General features: G+C 34.4%; 2 protein-coding genes across 2 annotated transcripts; one reads left to right on the top strand and one right to left on the bottom strand.

Moving 5' to 3' along the window:
* The first annotated feature begins 1353 nt into the window (after nt 1–1353).
* LOC133286154 (cationic peroxidase 1-like) lies at nt 1354–4639 on the top strand. The gene is made up of 4 exons (XM_061483525.1): nt 1354–1566; nt 3160–3351; nt 3652–3817; nt 4254–4639. The coding sequence occupies exons 1-4, from the start codon at nt 1354–1356 to the stop codon at nt 4637–4639; spliced, it is 957 nt and encodes a 318-aa protein (XP_061339509.1).
* Nucleotides 4640–18498: 13859 nt separating this feature from the next.
* LOC133286163 (peroxidase RIP1-like) lies at nt 18499–20255 on the bottom strand. Its single transcript, XM_061483541.1, has 3 exons — nt 20046–20255; nt 19155–19349; nt 18499–19062 (listed from the first exon to the last, which is right to left on the bottom strand). Exons 1-3 carry the CDS (start codon nt 20253–20255, stop codon nt 18499–18501), a joined length of 969 nt encoding a protein of 322 aa, XP_061339525.1.
* Nucleotides 20256–21950: the final 1695 nt, after the last annotated feature.

The following is a 21950-nucleotide window of genomic DNA, read 5'->3' as shown; positions in this document are numbered from 1 at the left end:
CATGTTCACATTCCAAAGTGCAATAGTTTATAAATGAAAGCACTATTGCCATTCTATTTATTTTTCCCTTCATCAGTCGTAATTAGATATATTATGACTACTATTTTCGTTTGGTATTAACATTTAATTTTTCTTATACTATAAGTGTTATTTAAGTTGGCACGTAGCTAGAATTTATGACTACTATTCATTGTTGAAGATTAGGCCGTCTTCCATGCATGCTGGACAAAATTAGTTATCGGAGGTTGGTGTTCTACAAGCAAAACAGTGTCTTAAGGCATTGAACCAGATGAAATTAAATAAGAAGAGTAATTTTATTTTCCTGAGTCCTCCGATTTCCGCACCTTTTAGGGTTCAGTCGCATTTTCACGAACTTGAGTTATGAAAGCCCTGAATAATAACTTATTAATAAATTTAATGGTGCAAGGATAAAATCGTGATTCAACCCAAAATTGTTTTTTTTTTGGAAATTGTTCTAAGAGTATCCCCAGCCAAAAATCAAGGACTAATCTCCTCGAGGCGGAGAGATCACGCAATCATGGATACTAGAACATGTTTAAAGAATCCAACTATCTAACAACATGTTTAAACGAGAGATTCTAGTGTAATTTTGGTATGCATAATTGGATGCATTAAATTAATTAATAATTACTATATTATCACTTTAAACTATAAAATATGTGTGACACACATTTATTTAATTATTTAATATTTACGGGCTTAGTACATCTAGAATTTTTAATTGAGAACAATTTATGCATAACTCTCAATTTTCAATTTAGTCTCTCTTAATTAACTCCAATATTTTTTCATTACAAGTATTTAAAATGCATGGTTGTCAAGCATCTTTTCTAAATCCACTAATAGGACAAGATTTTTTATTTATTTTTTTATTTATTTCTTCATCTATTCATAGGTTAATCTACTAATCCGGTCGAGTCGGATAAAGATAACAAAGCTTTCTTTTCCGAACTCAAAACTACTATTAAATTGGAATAACTGTGTACGAGTTGATCCATATGTTTGGTGGTAGAACAAGAATCTATTTTTATTTTTCCATATCTTTAATATTAATACAACTCAAAATAAGCCACTATCAATTATCAATAAGATGAGAGGATTTGGTTGAAACCCAATAGTGCATTAGTATAGTAGTATTTTCTTTTCTGGCTTTTTGACCAAAGTTGATCATAACAAGAGACAAATGCTACATAAGGTCCAAAATGGAGCGCGCAAGCTTCTCTATAAATTAAGCTAGAGGAGCAGTGTTTACTTGCAGAATCACAAGTGTTTTCCAAACTAGACTTACTTACTTCTCATTGCTAGTGATTTCAGTTGTGTTTAATTTGTACAATGGCTTTCCACTCACATTATGAAAGATTTTACTTCTCTATTTTGTTTTCCCTGTTTGCCATAACCTCTGCTCAGTTATCTTCAGATTTCTATGGAACAACATGTCCCAAAGCCCTTTCTACCATAAAATCTGCAGTGAGCAGTGCTGTTTACAAAGAGCATCGCATGGGGGCATCCTTGCTTCGTCTTCATTTCCATGATTGCTTTGTTAATGCACGTTCTTTCTTCTTTCTCTCCTTCTTCTTTTGTTTCATTCTGTGGCACATGCACAAGTGCATGGATTCATATCCACTCACCTTGCATGAGCATGCATGCATGACTTACAAAATATTTACATAACATTACTGTTCTGTATTCTTTCATTAGAATTTTTTTTATCATGTGTTCCTTTTTTCCTTTTACGTGTGTGTGCCTCTGTTATGTTAATAGTTTCATATTAGGAGCATTATTTTCATTAAACACAAATTGTAGGGAATTCGAGGGCGTGTTATAAAATCCCATGTTGATTAGAAACGAATTGAATGAGGGCTATATAATTGGAAGAACACACAAAATTAAAATTTTGAGTTGAGATGCGAAAATAAACTTTTATTCATTGTAGTGAATTGCCACAACATGCTTCAGGGTCTATTCTGACTTGCACACGGTCCATTATAAATATGAGTGCAACTTTTAAATTCAAGCTGCTTTATCTAAGTGGAAGAATAAGAAAATTTTTTGGTGTATAGTTGTTGTAAGTTATTGAACTTAGTTATAGCACAAGTGGAAAAATAGCTAGATGCAATCATGTGGTGTCGAACATGTTGGTTACTCTCATACGGGTCAAGGGGAAGCTCACGGTGGAGGACCATTATCAATGAGCTAAACTAGACCACTGTACCAAGTAGATTCGATACCACGTCTCAACCCAAAACCTTAAGGGATTAGGTTTATGGGTTCTTCCACTTACATACTCTTCACTTAGCTCATTACCAATCAATGTGGGACTCATCACATTTGAATACTCCAACAATCTTTTCCTCAAGTGTGAAACCCAGTATTGGTATGCTCTCCCTTAACCGAGTACCCAGGTCCAAAGTACTCCACCCGTCTCCTAGCCAAACACCTAGCTAGCCCGAGCCCAATCTGGCTCTAATACCTTGTTGGAATAATAATTCCTCTTAACCTTATGGTGATAACCATCACCAACAAACCAAGATCCATTATACCAAATCATAAAGGAATATTAACAGAAATTTGGAGGCATACCTGTCTCCATAGCAGTGGAATAAGTTCAATCTTCATCTTTGGGGTATAATGTGATATTCCTCAGTTAAATAACCTTAATCCTTATTCTTTAGTGTGTTGTCTCTCTCTTGATGAGAAAGAGAAATTAAGGTTGTTATTTGACATATTGGAAATCATTACCCTTTATAGTGTTTTTCTTTATTGTTGGGCCAATAAGCTCCCATTATACCTAGTTAATCCAATACTGATATCCACCCACTTATCTCACACTTACTTAGAAATCTATTTGGACATCTTTATTTGATCACTTTAATTTACTCAAAATATATACTAAATAGCATAATATAATTATTTATACAATATGTATCCCCCAAACACATTAAAAATATAATTTACTAACAGTTACTAGAAAAAAACCTTCAACTTTAGATGGTCTAGAAATATTTCATCACATCTTGGACTTTGTCATGGAATAGAATGTAGCTAGTATGGGTTTCTATGCATTACAAATTAATTTACAGTTGTATCATACAGAAAATTGTATCTTTTTATTGATTGTTAGATGAAATTAACTTGTAGGGATGTGATGCATCAGTTCTATTGAATGACACTTCGAGCTTTACTGGAGAGCAATCAGCTGGTGCAAATGTGAATTCTCTGAGAGGTTTTAATGTAATTGATGACATCAAAACTCAATTGGAGACTGCTTGTCCTGGAATTGTTTCTTGTGCAGATATTCTTGCTGTTGCTGCCCGTGATTCTGTTGTAACAGTAAGTTTAATCCAATGATCAATATGAACATATAGAAACACAGTTAAATAAACAAGAAAAACTACATTTGTATATGTTTTTCAATTTTTTAAAAATTCACTGTGTTTATTAAAAAATGTTTTGTAATCTGTTGAACAGAAACAACTTTAATTTATTATAAGCTACTGAGATTGTTTTGAGAAGTATAGCACTTATACATTGACATTTTGACCAGAAAATTCATTCCTTGAAACTTTTTGATATGATTAATTTAAAGCTAATTAATTGACAGCCATTTTTGTGTCTTTTTCATTATCTCAGTTGGGTGGTCCATCATGGACTGTTGGACTAGGCAGAAGAGATTCAACCACTGCAAGTAAAGATGCTGCCACTAAGGATATCCCATCCCCTCTTATGGATCTTAGTGACCTTATATCTGCTTTTTCAAATAAGGGGTTTAATGCCCAAGAAATGGTAGCCCTCTCAGGTAAATTTAAAGCACATTTATTTTTATTTTTTTAAAATCTTTTATCATACATCCTCTCATGTGATTAATATATATTTGTTTTGATATAAATCTATATTTGTTTTTTTCTTAACTTGTATCTTAATATATTTTTCCACCACGTTAAACATGTCTGATTTACAAGAACTTTCACGAGTATTTGATTAATAAGAATGGATCCTCTCATGTGACATGAGGTTACATGAGAGGTCCACAACCGTTTATATACAAATTATCAGTTATTATTTTCTTCCCTTATATTTTAATACATTCGTCTCTATATGGCTGAGATTATTTCACATGATCTGTTCAATATGAGTGGATTTATTCTCTAGTTAGCCTCATAATTACCTTTATCTCAACATAATCAGGTTACCTAATGATTTTTTTTTTCTTTTCATTATATTTGTATGTATAGGAGCTCATACAACAGGGCAAGCCAGATGCCAGTTGTTCAGAGGCCGGATTTATAATGAAACCAACATTGATTCAAATTTTGCAACATCAGTAAAGTCAAACTGTCCAAGCACTGATGGTGACAATAACCTTTCCCCACTTGATGTCACCACCAATGTGTTCTTTGACAATGCATATTTCAAGAATCTGGTAAACAACAAAGGACTTCTACATTCTGATCAGCAACTCTTCAGTGGTGGTTCTACAGACTCTCAGGTTAAAAACTATAGCACCAACCCTTCAGCTTTCTCTGCAGACTTTGCTAGTGCCATGGTAAAAATGGGAAACCTCAGCCCTTTAACAGGGAAAAATGGCCAGATTCGTACTAGCTGCAGCAAAGTTAACTAAAACATAGAAAATAAAATATTATGAGCTAAAACAAGCTCATGCAGTCACAATATTTCATGTATTATGGTATTGCTTAGTATGTGTCTAGTCATAGTGATCTGAGAATCTGAATTATAAGGTGTGATAGTCAGTCAAATGCTCTTGTAGTTCTCCATAATTTATCTTTTGTCCTCAAAAAAGAAGTGTTATTGTTATTCTCATACCACTTTTGTGGTGTAAAAGTTATATTATTACAATCCCTACGCATGAATAAGGACAGAAAGAGCAAGAAATAGATTACAATTTTTAAATTTTAGCATGAGATATATGTTGAATTACAGAAGATATAAAGATCCTAGCAGTAAACCATATTCTGCAATTCAGTGTAATTATTCTCTAATCGTCCCCGTGAGAGGTTTGACATGGTGGTGATGTATGCACTAGCAGAAACTTATAGATTGGATTATTTTATGGGAAAAATATTTATCCTTTTAAATGACACAACTTATATCATTTCACTCAGAGAGGTAAGACCTACATATTTATTTTTATTTTTGTCCACTATCTCCCCCCTTTTATCTATCTCTTTCTCTCACTTAAAATGACACAACTTTACATCCTTTTAAATGACACAAATTTTTTCCTTATTATTATTATTATTATTATTTTTTTGATAGACAAATTTTCCCTTATTTTATATATAGCTAATGTGAAACTTATAGATTATTTATCAATAAAATATCATTAATGTCAATTCAACGCAAAACTTACATATTTTTTTTAAAAAATGTGGCCTAATTATGTTTGAATTAATAAAAATAAAAAACAAAAAAACAAAATGAAATGATATTAATTATTTTAAATAGAATGAAATAAAATATTGCCGTATTGTATACTATTCCATAACACTTTATTTATTTTATTTCAGTCTATTTTATTCTATTTTAAAATTATTCTATTCCATACCACTGGCTATTTAAATGATACGAGTTTCAGTGTACTAAAAAAATAAAAAAATAATACGAGTTTCTGTTTAATGAAAATTAGAAATTGTATAGCAATTATAAAGGAATAGAAATTTGGACTTTCTGCGTAATCTAGCCCATGATGCGTAATTTTCAAAACGTTTGGGCCTTTGCACTAGCTTTTCTTCTAGAAAGACCTGTTCCCTAACAATGGGTTTGAAGCCCAAATGGAGGTCCGTTTCTGAGAGAGAAACAGAGTTTGTGCATAAATGAGGTATCAAGAGAGAAACAGAGCATGTATTCTGTCCCTGTTGGAACGTTTTGCAAGCTTTGTCAACCGCTGCTTTAATTTCATCAACCACTTCCAAACCTCTAATTGAACTATTATTTGGGAGTGCTGTCTTCTCATCAATGAAGTTTGGGGTGTCATTATCTAGCAGAATTGATCCATCACAGCCCTGAAGTTTGCAACCATAGACATTTGATCAGGGCATAACAATACTATGATAGATGTGACATGATCACCATCCACTAAAAAAATAAAATAAAAAGTGATATGATTACATGCAATGCTGATAGAAAATTTCTGTTATTGGTTCTTAATTAATTAAGAGTATTAGCAATTTTGGACATATGGATTGTAACGCCCTGTCTGTAGTCGATTAATTAATATTCATATAATAGTAAGCGCAACATGCTCAACTTAATTAATGAGGAAGCTAACTGAATAAATCTTCAATCTTTTTCCTTATGTATTACAAACTTAAAGACTTTCATCTTTAAATATCACGTACGACATTTTGTCTGTATCTTGAACTATTGGGACTATCTCCCGTCATGCAGTTATCATCCGATTAACAATTTACTATATCAAATAGGCAATTAAGCCCTTCCATCATATAACTGGCATAACCAAAATGAATGTAAATAGGTTTACATATCATCACCACACCGCACCGTGGCTATCAAGAAGTAATGATAATTAAACCTATACATTCCAGCCTAACCAACATACATATGTATATGCAATGGCATAGACATCTCCTATGCTCTCAAAAGAATACATGGCATACATAACTCAAAATAAAATATATCTGGTACAAATCAAAATATCCACAAGACCCTAATAATCATGCCAAGTAGTATCTCTCATCTGGCCTCCTGTCACATGATGCCTCAACACCATCAGCTCATGTACCTGAAATGGCAATCCCCATAACGAGAGGTGAGACAATATAATTACCTCAGTAAGTTAGGAACCCTTGGAGGGCTCCTCCACCCCTAAGCTCATTTTCGGTATAATCACAGTACATAAAATATTCATGCATGCATCAGAATATGTATGACAATATAGTATGCAAATAATAAATCCTACTGGCCAGAGAATATAACAAGTATGCATTACGCAAGGAAACACCATCTTGCAACATACCGTAAGAGGAAACACCGTCTCATACTATGCATAAGAAAACACCATCTTATGCCTTACATGTATGTTACCATTTTGCTCAGAAGAGTGTTTGAAATCATTAAAAAATAATAAAATAAAATAAACTTTGCCTTAAAATGGTAACATGTGCATATTACATTAATTTCAACTTCTAATATCCTATTGATTGAAAAAAAAATTAAAACAAAATAAGAAGAAAGGATGCATTAATGCCATCATGAGTGTGAAACCATAAGTTAATGCCATTCACTGCGCGCGATTTGGTTCAGTGTAAAACAAAAAATTAATGCCATTTAGCGCGTGGTTAGGATGAGTGTGTAACCGAGAATGAGGCTAATCCCCATGGTTAATCGTTTGAGAATAATAAGGCCATTTCATAAAATCATAGGTTCAAAATGTACCATTGTAATCTTCTATAGCTGTTACTGATGAATCTGGTTATTTATGAGGAAGGAAATTTTGAGATAAGATTGAAGAATGTGCGCTTTTTTTTTTTTTGAATACAAGTGGGAATTGAATACATGATTTAATACAACTTTTTAAAAAAATTCACCACTAAACAAACCCTAGTGGCTTGAAGAATGTGCTTACTATCAATAAGGTTGATACAAAATATAATTTTGGTGACAAAAGGTTACTTATCTTTTGATCACACTACCTGGTCAAGGATTATAATGTTGGATGTTATGATTCATTTGGCTACTAAACTTTAGTAATTATTTTCCCTTGAGGGTTTTCTGTCTTCTATATGGGATGATGCATTCCATGTGAATCTCAATTTTGCATGGCACTCCTATTTTTTTTTACTTGGGAGTTTGCAAGACACTTAATGGAAGCTTAATTCAGGTTTGTTAGATGAATTTGGATGTGTCCGAGGTTCTCCCTTTAGATTTAACTTTGACTGAGTTGGTGCCTGAGGAATGTGGAGCATATTGGAAAGATTGAAAGAGCTGGTGGTCGATGGTAGGGAAAAAAATTAAAATATTGCCATTTTAATAACTATTTACGAAAACATAGTTGTTTTGAAATTAAAAACAGATCTATTTCACTCAGTCATTCCTAAAATTGGTGGTGACCACTCACGCCTTGCATTAGGCATGACCTAGAGGAGAGAGACTCCCTGCATGGGGCGTGAGTCATGAGGAGAAAGACACGTCCAGCCTGGGGCGTGAGTGAGGAAAGAAAAATGCCGAACATTGGGCATGACTAGGGACCCTAACCTGCATTATTTGGGCACGATTAACCCAGTTCTCTCCCTATTTAAACCCCTTTCCTCTGCACACACTTCATAACTCTTCTCCATCATAACCTAAAATGTATGAATTATGCAAGGAACCATCTTCTTGCAACATACTAGTACAAAGAACCATCATCTTGTACCATGCATATGGAACCATCATCGTATGCTACACACAAGGAACCATCCTCTTGTGTGGCACATAAGCATTAGCATACATACATAGAAATGCATTATATCACAAAAATTATTTTCCAATAAAACATCACATACTATATATATAAATCACCCTCCCTCGGAGTTAGGTGGAACAAAAAGGCAATTAACTCTAAAGACCGAAAGCTTACCTCTAATAGCTTTCGACCAAAGCTTGCTTCAAGCCCAATTAAAGTCCAGAACTTGAATATTAACACTATTCAATCTCAATCAATACACTTATTTCAGAGGTGAAAGTATGAGTAACACATACATATATCATGCCACAAGCATTACATAACCTACAATGATAGAAGAAGAAAAATGTAGCACGTCGTGTGCACACGGTGTATTTCCATCAATTATGGCATTAAGCGCAGCTAGATTATTAGTTAGTACTAACTAACTAACTAATAATCTAGCTGTTCTTAATGCCATAATTGATGATAATACACCGGGTGGACACATGTTGTTATAGAAACTTACCTATTGTCGACCAATTAAGAACCATGGTCAAGTTCCATTGCTTGATCTAGTTCTTGCTCTTGCTCCACTAGTCCACTTGGTTCCACTCTATAACCCATGAACATCATGACTATCAAGACCCAATCTCATATTCATACGACTTAATGTTTCCACTTAAACATAAGCAATATATAGTTGGTTTAGACTTAAATTCGTAGTAGATTGGCTCTAATTAATCCCATTAAGCCCTATTAATAGTATTGGGACGATTCTATATCGGAAAATATAACTTTTCTCGAAAACAGGGCAATATCCAGATATTCCTTGGGGGCATATCTTGATATGCATAATCGAATATCATATTCGGATATTTTGCGTCAGTATGCAGAATCAGTAACTAACACGAAATGGAGTCTATTTTACACCAAAATACAACCAATTGCCACTCTCTCAACACCTTAGCATGCATTTCTACATATGGGTTCATATTTGAACCATCCATTTATCAAAACCTTACTTTTCCTTAACCTCGATCACGACATTTCCATAAAAACACAAGAGGAAGTCATGGTATTTACCTTGGGAGCTTCAACAACCAAGAAATGAAGGTTTCCCCCTAGCTTTCCATTTCCTTCAACACCTTCTCTTGTTTAATCCAAAAATGGCAACTAGGTGGGTCTTCTTTCTTTCTCTCAAACACAACTACCAAGTGGAAAAAGATAAAGGGATGAGGTTGATATGAAGATTGAGAGTGGATTTCTCTTATTTCTAGAGAGTGAAGATGAAACACATTAGTGGGGAAAATATAAGCTTTCCTTTGGCTACGGAGAAGACACCCTTAGGAGAAGGAGGAAAATTAATGAGAGAATATGTGTATTTTGTTACTTTAAGTGAGTTGTAACATCCAACTAGGTAAAGATTCATTTATCTGGTTCGCTTAACTCTCTTTCAAACTTGTCCTATTGGCTTAGAATATTTTTTTCGTAATATCCTCTAATTTATTTTTGAGTTTCGAGTAGTTTTGCCTATTCACATTTTTTATCCCAAAACTTTCACTATTCACTATTTTCTCAAAATTAATTTTTAATTCATTTAATTAGACCTCTCATCTGATTAATCATTATTAATTATAATTAAATCCTTAATCAATTTGTAAATTCATAATTTGCAGGTTAGGATCATTACAAAGTGGGCGATTCAGTTCGTGATGACCGCAACCTAAAAGTTAAGAAAGATCCATTTTGAAGCAGAGAAGTTGAAGAAACGATTAAAGCTTCACCGCGGAGACCGGTTATGTAAGAACCCGCACCGTTAATTAAGGTATTTAATTAATTAAGTATGCAAAATTAAGAAATGATTCCATAACAGACCCTAATAATTAAGAGGCGTTAATAATCATGGTAAGTGATTAAGAATGCTGAACGTCACTTTTCGGAAGAAAAGTGCAGATACCGGTTCTGCTAGTCGGTATAATTGCGTACCGAAAAAGTATCCCGGAAAATTAATGTAAGTGCATGATAATTACTAGAATAATATGTAGGACTTGTAAAACGAGTTTCAAGTCCAAATAATGAGAACTGGTGCTAGAAACCGGTACTGGCTTTGAAAAGCGCGTACTGGAAAGGTGCTCAGAAAAATATAATAAAAATATGTTAATTCTTGGAAAAATGTGTAGTTTCAGAATCCAAAGTTTGGGATTAAAATGTTAAGCGTAGCAATTAAAGTTAATACTGTGTGTTTTAATGAGTTTTGGCTATATATACCCTTTGTAATGGCACAAAGCCCTAGAAAACTGATTTGCTGCGTGGCTTTTTTCTTGGAGGCTGACCAGAAATAGTGTTCTTAGGCTTCCTTCTCCATTTCTTGATCAAGTAATCACCTTTGATGCTTGTTCTTCCATTAAAACACTTGGTGAGGGTGAGGGTTGGCCTTGGGACTGCATTGTTGGCCTTTTTCTGAGTTAGAGAACCTGTGTGAGGGGGGTTGAACTGCTGAGTTTGGTGTTTGAAGGGTGGGAGTCTCATTCTTGACATTTTGATCTTCAAAGTGTCACCTTTGTGAAGAAAAACCTACTCTTGATGGTATCATTTTCGTGCACATCCTGGAGTCAGACTTGAGGGGCTGTGTTGAGCTCCAAGAGCATCTCCATTCTGAGTTTTGAGCCTTGGTATGTTGTACCACCCTTTGATCTTGAGTTTTATGCTTAAAAATGGAAGCTTGATGCATGTTAAGGTTAAAAGATGATAACTTGTTGTTGGGTAAGGCTTAACACACCTAGAAATGCATGTTTAAGTGTTTAAAATCGGTAAAAACCCAACCTTGAAGGATATCTTCACGAAATGCAGAAACTGCATTCTGTCGTGAAATATCCGGATATCTGCCCGTGGAATATCCGGATATTGGATATCCGGATATGATATCCGGATATGTGATATCCGGATATGGGATTTTGGGATATCTGGATATTGGATATCCGGATATGGGAATCTGTATATCCGGATATTGCATTTCCGGATATGGACAGTGAGATATCCGGATATTGCATATCCGGATATGGTCTCGAGAAATATCCGGATATTCTGGGATTTCGTAGAACAGTAGTTGTGCTGTGTGTACAGTAGGCTATTGGGGGTTTGTAGACCCTAGATTGATGAAGTTGAACTTCTGTAATTAATGGACTAAGTCAGAATCATGTGATTAAGGGCTTGTGGCTTTGTTAGAAGCTTTAAGACATAAAACGTAATGAGAAGACGTTGTCTTTAATTTGTATGCATGTGGTACATGTTTATTGATTTATATTTGGTCCATATCAGATTATGATCTGCTGTAATTGGACTTTGAGCTTGTGGCATTGGATAGCTAGCTTAGAGGTAAGCTTTCGTGTCCTCGGTTTAGCCATGTTGTGGTTCCACATGTCCCATGGGGATATGGTATATGCATGCTGTGTTACATACTTTTGATGTTTTGGAAATGCTGTTGAGCTATTGTATGTTAGTGCCTTGTTGATATGCATGGAGGTGTTCCACCTATACGGTAAGCCTGAGTATGTAGAACATACAAGAGGGTGAGGCTGTGGGTGAGGTGCAAGCTGTAACACCTCGTATATATCCGGCAATGTTATCATAATATCGTATTAAGCTGCGCTTAATTAAAAATGCGGAATTACTTTTTCTTTTCAATTATGATGCCATTAACATTACCAACTTGCTTAATAATCAATTAATAAAACATCGCCTGTATGTAATTGCAATAAAGCAACTAACTGAAATACCTCATAACATAGAGAATATGAATGTGGCTCTAGTCACGGAACTACAACAATGTAGACCGGACCATCTGACAGTTTATACAACTCCAATCCAAAAAGTACTAACAGAAAGTGTCATGGACAATCCCCATGCTCACTCAAATAAGGCAACATGCCCAACATCAGTCTCAACAACAACATAATGATAAAAGGCATAAAACATAATCAGCATCAATATCCAGTCATGCTAACAAATAAGCAGAAACAACATAATCAGCTAAGCTCCGGCCTCCTGCCGCCTGAGGCATCAGTACCCATACTACCTGATCCTGAAATAAGCATTCCCCAAACGTGGGGTAAGATCTCTAATCTAGAAATCTCAGTAAGTCAGTGAGTCCTCAAGGATCTTCCACCCCAAGCTCACTTACATGTGCAATATAAGTTCAAAAGCAGTTTATCATTTATCATTTCTAAAACAATACAATGCAGCAGATAATCATGTCATGTGTGTCAATACTAATCTACTGGCCAGAGACAGTGCAGGCATACGTCTGTCACCTACACACCGTGCAAGTACCACTTGCATTCACCCCGGTACACCGTCTTGTATGACGCTACATACTCAGGCTTCCCGTCAAGATGAAACAACACATGCATATTAAAAGCCATTACATGTAAAGTTCAATCAACATATCGAATATCCAAAAGCATGTACACAGCATGCATAAACCATACCCCCATGGGACATGGTGGAACCACAACATGGCTAAACCGAGGACACAAAAGCTTACCTCTAAGCTAGCTATCCAATGCCACAAGCTCAAAGTCCAATCACAGCAGATCACAATCTGATATGGACCAAATATAAATCAATAACATGTACCACATGCATACAATTTAAAGACGACGCCTTTTCATTACATTTTATGTCTTAAGGCTTCTCACCAAGCCATAAGCCCTTAATCACTTGATTCTGACTTAGTTTAATTAAAATAGAAGTTCAACTTTCTCAATCTAAGGTCCACAAACCCCCAATAGCCTACTGTCATCACCGCACAGCTACTGTTCTTCGAAATCCCAGAATATCCGGATATTCCTTGGGGCATATCCGGATATCACATATCCGGATATCCAGAATCCCATATCCGGATATCCAATATCCAGATATCCAAATCCCATATCCGGATATCACATATCCGGATATTCATCGAGCAGATATCCGGATATTTCACGACAGAATGCAGAAACTGCATCTCGTGAAGATATCCATCAAGGTTGGGTTTTTAACGATTTTAAGCACCTAAACATGCATTTCTAGGTGTGTTCAACATTACCCAACAACAAGCAATCATCTTTTAGCCTTTAGATGCCTCAAGGTACCATTTTTAAGTTCAAAGACTCAAGACCAAAGGTGACAAGGCTTACCAAAGCTCAACCAGCCAACAAGAGGTGCTCTTGGAGCTCAAAAGGTCACTCCAAGGTTATGTCTCTCTCTGCACACGAAAATGGTATACCAAGGTGGTCCTTTTACTCAACAAGAAAGCTCCTTTAAGCCTCAAAACCCAATGAGCAAGGAGGCACTCCACCCAAACCCCAACTCAGAACACAAACAGTGGCCAAACCTCAAGCACAGCACCCTCACACCCTCTCAAGATGTTTCCCAAGTGAAAGGATGAAGAAAATCAAGAAAGATCAAGACTTGGTTCAAGAATGGAAGGAAAGGCCAATAGAGCAGTCACCAAGAAGCTGGTCAGCTCCCTCTCACGTTGGTTTTATGTTTTCCAGGGCTATGTGCCCTTAAAAATGGGTATTTATAGCCCAAACCACTTAAACACACAGTATTAAATTTAATTGCTACGCTTAGCATTTTAATCCCAAACTTTGGATTATGAAACTACATAATTTTCTAAGATTTATCATATTTTTCTTATAATTTTCTGAGCACATTTGCGGTACGCGCTTTTCCAAGCCAGTACCGGTTTCTAGCACCAATTCTCATTATCTGAACTTGAAACTCGTTTTACAAGTCCTAAATATTATTCTAGTAATTAACATGCACTTACTTTAATTTTCCGGAACACTTTTTCGGTACTCATCTATACTGACTAGCAGAACCGATATCTGCACTTTTCTTCCGAAAAGCAACTTTCAGCATTATTACTCACTTACTATAATTATTAAAGCCTCATAATAATTATTAGGGTCAATTATGGAATCATTTCCTAATTTTGCATAATTTATTAATTAAATCCCTTAATTAACGATGCGGGTTCTTACACAAGCGGTGTTCCTTGTACTACATGTAGGGAATAGACATATTCCTACATTTCTCTGGCCAGTAGATAGTGATTACACACATGCCATAGATATCTGTTGCACTACATAATTTTGGAACTGATAATGATATAAATGCTTTTAGAACTTATATTGCACATGTAAGTGAGCTTGGGGTGGAAGATCCTTGAGGACCCCTTGTCTTACTAAGATTTCTTGTTTAGAGATCTCACTCCATGTTTAGGGAATCCTTATTTCAGGATCAGGTAATGTTGAGACCTCAGGCGGCAGGAGGTCGGAGCTGAGTTAGATTTGCTATTATTTATGCTGACATGTTGGATGCTGGATTTGTATGCTGTTTATTGCTTATAGCTTCAGAGCATGCTTATGGCGATTTATGTCTATCTTGTTGAGACTATGTTTATTTGGTGAGCATGGGGATTGTCCATGACACATAGTACTGTTATGTCTTGTTTATGTCTTGAGTCTTTGGAGTTGTAATAATGTATCAGGATATTGTCCGGATTACGAGAGGTAATGCCGTGATTTAGATACACACTTTATTTATATATTGAGGTATTTCAGTAGATGTCTTATTGCAATTTACATACAAGCGATATTTTATGAAATTGATTAAGTAATCAAGATGGTAATTGATAATGACATCATAATTGAAAAGAAAAAGAATATTCCGCATTTTTATTTAAGCACCGCTTAATACAATGTAATGATAACACTACCGGATATATACGGGGTGTTACAGGTTAACACGTGCTTTTATGTTTTTCATCTTTGTCTTAATTTTCCTGACTGTGTCAGGCTAAGTTTTTTTATAGTTAGGTTAGATGAAACTAATGAATTCTTGATGTTATTTACTTTTTCCTTTCATTGTGATCTAGCCAATCCTAGATGAACACAAGAGTTTTGCATGATAATTGGGGTGTTGGTGTGAAACTACAATTAGATTAATTGCTAGGTTTTGTTTGATCTAGGGATAGACTAACGAAACCTATAACTGCTTCGATTTTTTGTTCTTAATACTTGCCCTAGGTGGGATCACTAAGGGAATAGAGTTCTTAATAGGGTAAAGAATTGAAATACCAAAGGATTGAGTTTTAATTAATATTGAAGAATTGTCAATAACAGGAGTTTGAATATTGATTGAGGGAAAATGCAGATTCATTAGGATGAAATTGGGGAAATCGATTCCCTAGATACGCTTTTTGCATTATTAATTTTTATTTCTAGTTCTTGTTCTTGTTCTTAATAGTCTTAGTTTCTATTTTTAACTTCCAATTTTATTCATAAAAACTCTAAGGTTGATCTAACTTTGATCGCGTAGTGAAAGTAATGCTTGATAGATCAATCTTCGTGGGAACAATACTCTACTCACATTTTATTACTTGTATGACCAATATACTTGCCGGATCCGCAACATTGCTCTTATAGATTAATTTAAGGTTCATGTATGACAATAAAGATGTTGGTATGTGAATTTTGACTCATTCATCGTTAATTTGTATGATTCGAGAAATAGACATATAAATTGTGCTATCTTAATGCTTAAATCCTTTTAAGAAATACAAGGGAGTTATGATTCTTAATTTTGAGGAAGTAAAAGGTTAGAATACCAAGGGATTGAATTTCAACTAAATTGGATAAATTGATTGACAATATAAAAAAGGCGATTAATTAGGGTTTAACTCAGGGCACAAGTTAAGATTGTGGTAAATCGAATCCCCAATTGTGTTTTTCTTGATTGCATAAACCTTTGCTTTGTGTTCTTGTTATTGTTTCTAATCTTATCGTTCTTTAGTTTTTATTCAATTATCTCATTCAATCTATCCATCTTACTTAAATAATTAGTGCTTAAATCCTAATCCTCGGACCTTGTGTTATATCTCCTGATCTCGATTTTTCATATATAAACGTAGGGAAATGGATATATCATGTGGTAGGAAATTGGTTGTGTCATGCTATAGACACAACCAATGTGGACCCAACCACTTTCTTTTCTTTTCTTTTTATTTTAAAAGTGGTGGGGTCCATATTGGTTGTGTCTATAATATGACACAACCAATTTCCTACAACAAGATACATCTATTTCCCATAAACGTAATTAGTATATTTTCTTTCGAAAGGATTTCTCCATAATATCTATGAATAGCTGTGCCTGGAGTCGCCAAATAGGGATTTGCTGATCTTATTACTAAAAAGCCAATGTAAACACTTATAATTTGGCCGGGTTGTCGAGACAGAAATATTCGGAAACTTTTACAAGTCCCCATGATACCAGTGCTAATTAAATAGCTAACAGAAGCACAATCTGCTTAAGAAACATGGAGGCATATATAACATTGCCGGCTTCTTTAATCATGGCCCACCCGATAGTTGGCAAATGGCAATGCATTAACTACGACCTGCTTTGTCATAAACAGCCAAATTCTTTTCATCTTCATAAACATCCAAATTCTGGAGTGAGTTGTTCACAGCAAGGAAAAAACAAACAGTAATTTCAAACACATTGAAAGAGATTAATTAGCAGAAGCCAGGGTAATGATGTACGGCTAGAAAATCATATACAGCTAAAAAATAGGGTAGGTGTTATTACTATAATACGGAGATAATGTGACAAATAACTTAATTTCGCTGGTCTCCATCAGTTTGATGCTAGTATTTTTAATCTAAATGATTTGTGAGATATAATAATGAAAATTACTGTAGGAGCATACCAATTCCAAGAAATAGTAAAGCTTTCCTTTTGTATTCTTTCACTTTCACTAGATGTAATACTTGCTTCGAAACTTGTTCCTTATATAAGTTACGCGCTCAGCATAAAGCTTAAGGGTTTCTTTTTAACTTTTTATTTATTTGATACTGCAGGCGAAGCTGGCCTGCAAATAATGTCTAGTAAAGCTCAGCTTTTTATTAAGCACTTACCCAAAGGATTACATTCTAGCTATCTTGTGACACGCAGTTTGTTACAGATGTAATAAAGTCTTTCATAAATTTTTAATTATACAAAATCGTAAATAGTCGAAAATTTGAATCATTATTTCAAGTCTCTTTATGTATAATGATATGTTAGAGATTTAATAAATGATCTATTCATAGAATTTTATTTAAAAGTTTAAACTTTTAAAAACAATGTTTAAAAGTTCTTATCTTATCATTCCACCTTACCAGTCATAAAATATTAAAATTTGGACTAGTGAATATAGATATGTTGACACGTGAATTTTATTTTATTTTTATTAGTATAGATAACTTTCATTGATAGAATGAATTTACATGTTAGTTGAAAATGAAAGCTTTAAAACAATTTGAAGTTATAACAACATTATTTCTATGGGAAATATAAGAATCATGTTGCAGGAATGACACTGTTCATTACTGCAACAAGGATCCGCTTCCGTATCTTAAGAATACGGCGTCATATCCTGATTTGGTTTGACTTTTTTTTTTAAGCGTGGGACCCACACTTGGTTTGTGTGTGCAGGAAAGTGCTCTAGTCATGTCACATGACAAAAAGCGAACCCTATTTCTATACCTCAATTACTTTTCCTTTTTACTTTATAGTTATCTTTTTTTGGAAAAAGAATCTTTTATGTTGCTCTTCTTTTTTGCTCATACAAAAGGGCATATAGAGTACGGGGGTTAAAAATAAGGATTAAAAATGCTGTTACTAAAACAGTTAAATATCCAATATCTTATTTGGTTTAACGTTTCGTTAATTCAACGAGCTAACGAGGTGTTAAAGGTGCCCTAGGATTTTGACATACTTATGGTTGAACATGTGTTTTTGCAACAAGTCCCACGGATGTTACTTCTTCAATAGAAAAACACTTTAGGTTCTTATTTTATACAAATGTCACCAATGATATGATCATGATAAAATATTACTCTTTACAGAATCAAAACAAACGGTATACGATAAAGGCATAATGCAACTTAATTTAACCACAATCAAATAAATTCAAGATTTAAAACAGCATTGAACTATAACACACATCATTATGGAAACCTATATCACTTTGACACTGTAGTTTAGTTGACTTTTCTGCAATTTACTCTGATCTCTCCCTCATTCCCAGTAAGAGGCTTCATGTTACCCATCTTGATCATGGAAGATTTAAAATCTCTAGTAAAAGCAGATGGGTTCTTGCTATAGAGCTGAACCAATGTGTCACTTTCACTACCATCACCCTTGAATAGCTCTTGATCCGAATGGAGGAGACCCTTCTTATTCAGCAAAGCCGTATAGTATGAAGTGTCAACTATTGTAGGAGTGGCATGATCCAATGCAACCAAATTGTTATGTCCACCACTTTTAGGACACGTACCCTGTAAAGCAGATGCAAACTTGGGGTCTATGTTGGTGTCATTATAGATCCTGTTTAGAAAGGTAGAGCAGTGTGCAAATCCAATGGTGTGGGCAGCAGAAAGAGCTACGAGATCTTTAAGGTCAAGCCCATGAGATTTGAAATTAGAAAGAAGCTGGGAGAAGCTGAAAAGCGGTGCAAGAAGATTGGAGTTTGCAGCATTCTTGCTAGCGGTTGTTGCATCTCTTCTGCCTAATAACACTTTGTACGAATAGAGTGGACCTCCCAACTTTAAAACATAAAATCACGGTTGGTTAATCTTCTGAATTTTGCATGCAACTAAACAGAAGTGAGATAATGAAAGATTTGTATGATACTCACTGTGGACACAGAATCACGTGCGGCTATAGCTAAGATATCAGCACATGATACCACAGGGCTTTTGCAAGCTTTGTCAACCGCTGCTTTAATTTCATCAACCACTTCCAGACCTCTAATTGAACCTTTATTTGGGAGTGCTGTCTTCTCGCCAATGAAGTTTGGGGTGTCATCAAGTAAAACTGATCCATCGCAACCCTATAGTTTGCAGCCATAAACACTAATTTCAGAGCATAATAACATATAATAGCAGTGACATGGTTGCATGCTATTACTTGCTTACATCGAGTACGAATGAAAATTACCTCTAATGAAATCAACTTGACATAATGAAATTGGATACTTTAATATATATATGAGCTTCAATTATTTTACACTTTCAATTTTGGTCGTTGATCCTGTTTATATTTAACGATTTTGATTTATTAAATATGTGAGTCATTAGATTTAAGCAGATCAATAGTTAAAATTGAGTGTAAGACTTCTAGACTTCTTTTTCTTACATCAGTATAATAATAATCTGTCATATATATATATATATATATATATATATATATATATATATATATATATATATATATATGGGTAAAAGATTTCTCCTGTCAATGAAAATAAATTATCTCCGGTAAGCGTTGTTTAAATCAAGGTATTTTTGTAATTCTAATATATTGGAGGGTTATATTAGTCTTTATCATTATAATTTTTTAATATTATAACCCCAAAATAACGTAATTTTGAGCTCACTGGAGATAACTTTATCTCGAGTTACTAGAGAAACACTTTTCCATATATATATATATATATATATATATATTGGACGTATGAGAGAGTAAAATAAACTAGGCAACATGTAATTGATGACACTAGACCATATCTCATGGATGTGTTACTTACATTGACAAAGCAATCATGGAAATGCAAACGCAGTAAAGATGCTCCCATGCGTCGTTCACGGGAAATTGCTTGCTGAACAATTGACTTAATGATTGGCAATGCCTGAGGGCAAACTTCGTTGTAAAAATTAGGAGTGAGTTGTGCATGGGAAGGTATCGTGAGAAATGTGGTCATGGCAAGCACAAGTAAACATTGGAGATGAAAAGCCATTTCGTTTTTATAAGGCTCGAACTATATTAGTTAGGGTATTGATGTGTGAGTTACATATAATGATAGGGGAGGATTTATATAGGGCGAAAGTAGCAAGTAACTCCAATTAACTTGCTTGAGTCCTCAACATAATATTTTAATTTTTATATCATTGTGTTCCAACTGGATTTTGCTCAATACTGTTGACCCAAACAACGCCCGAGAAATGTTCAAATATTGCCTCACACTACTCTAGCTACACATTGCATGCAATCAGTGATCATTCCATAAATGCATGACAGCGAAAGAGATAAAATCACATATTAAGCCAAGAGTAACAATGTTGTGAAATAAAGACGAGAAGAAATTTGTAAGAAGCTTCAACTCGGGACTTGAGAAATCTTTTGTGGTATATAAATGGGCTTATCTATTCTAATGTAATATGAGGGGAAATCTGAAGTTATAGACACATGGTGGTGGGATCCACCATCCCAAAAAATTAAAAGAAAAAAATACACATTTATCGATGAGTGTGTAGGAGAAAAAATTAATCGTATGTAACTTGAGAATAATTTTTCCCTATATAAATAATGGAAAATATATTGTTTATGTTGCATGAGATAAAATTGTCTCATGAAACATGAGAAACATATTTCCCATAAAGAGTTTTATGTTTCTCATGTTGTATGAGATAATTTTATCTCTTACACAAACATAGAAGCGTGTTGGGTCCATGTGAGGCCATATGAAAAAAAGAGAGAGAAAAAATAGGTCTCATACACTTTTATTTGTATCTGGAAGATAAAATTATCTCTTATAACATGAGAGACATTAAACTCATGTATATATATCGGGTTCTTTTTTCTCATGTTGCTGCAAAAAAAATGTTCTTATGTCACCCATTATAACTATATAGTCCGGGAAGTACATAGTTATAATATGTTATAATATTAAAAAAAAAAATTCTCTCTCTTCACGTCATCCGACAACTTCTGAAGAGAGAGAAAAAAAAGCTTTAATGTTATAAGTATGTCCCCAAAGTACATAATTATAATAAGTGACATCAGAAATAAAATTTTTAGCAACATGAGAAGTTGAAACATTTCTCAAGCTGCTTGAGAAAAGTTTATCTCCAGCCACCCCAAAACTACGTCGTTTTATTTATTTATTTTCGTATATCAATTGATTCACCTTTAAATGGTTATGATTCCCTTTTTCTCTCTCTTCCATTATCACCATTGATCCATCTTTGTACGGTTATGATTTAGTAGCCGGAGATAACATTGTCTCAAGCAGCTTGAGAAATGATAAGCCCATATATATATATATATATATATATGGGAAAAATATTTATCCTTTCAAAAGACACAACTTATATCCTTTCACTCTCACAAAGAGGTGAGACCCACACTGTAACACCTCGTGTATACCCGGTTTGTTAACATGCCATCGTATTAAGCCACACTTAATTAAAAATGCGGAATATTCTTTTTCTTTTCAATTATGATGTCATTATTATTACCAAGTTGAATTACTTAATTCATTTCCAAAACATTGCCTGTATGTAAATGCAAAAGATAGATATCTATACTGAGTAACCTCATATCATAAATAAGTGAGTATCTAAAATCACGAAACTACAACATGTATCCCGGACATAATCCTGATACATTATTACAACTGGAATCTAAAACAGGACATAGTCAATCAATGTGG

This window comes from Gastrolobium bilobum, unplaced genomic scaffold, assembly GCF_033153095.1.
Source record: "Gastrolobium bilobum isolate Gb01-03AN ecotype WA unplaced genomic scaffold, APGP_CSIRO_Gbil_v1 utg26470, whole genome shotgun sequence".
NCBI lineage: Eukaryota > Viridiplantae > Streptophyta > Magnoliopsida > Fabales > Fabaceae > Gastrolobium > Gastrolobium bilobum.
This window is presented reverse-complemented; position numbering and strand designations above follow the sequence as displayed.

Bases quoted from the DNA above. Each gene is read 5' to 3' on its own strand.
- LOC133286154 (XM_061483525.1), top strand. From the start codon at position 1,354: ATGGCTTTCCACTCACATTATGAAAGATTTTACTTCTCTATTTTGTTT. The intron at 3,352-3,651 runs GTAAGTTTAATC...TCATTATCTCAG, and splicing joins CCCGTGATTCTGTTGTAACA to TTGGGTGGTCCATCATGGAC. The intron at 3,818-4,253 runs GTAAATTTAAAG...TTGTATGTATAG, and splicing joins AGAAATGGTAGCCCTCTCAG to GAGCTCATACAACAGGGCAA.
- LOC133286163 (XM_061483541.1), bottom strand. From the start codon at position 20,255: ATGGCTTTTCATCTCCAATGTTTACTTGTGCTTGCCATGACCACATTT. The intron at 19,350-20,045 runs GTAAGTAACACA...TGCAAACTATAG, and splicing joins TCCATGATTGCTTTGTCAAT to GGTTGCGATGGATCAGTTTT. The intron at 19,063-19,154 runs GTGAGTATCATA...TATGTTTTAAAG, and splicing joins CACGTGATTCTGTGTCCACA to TTGGGAGGTCCACTCTATTC.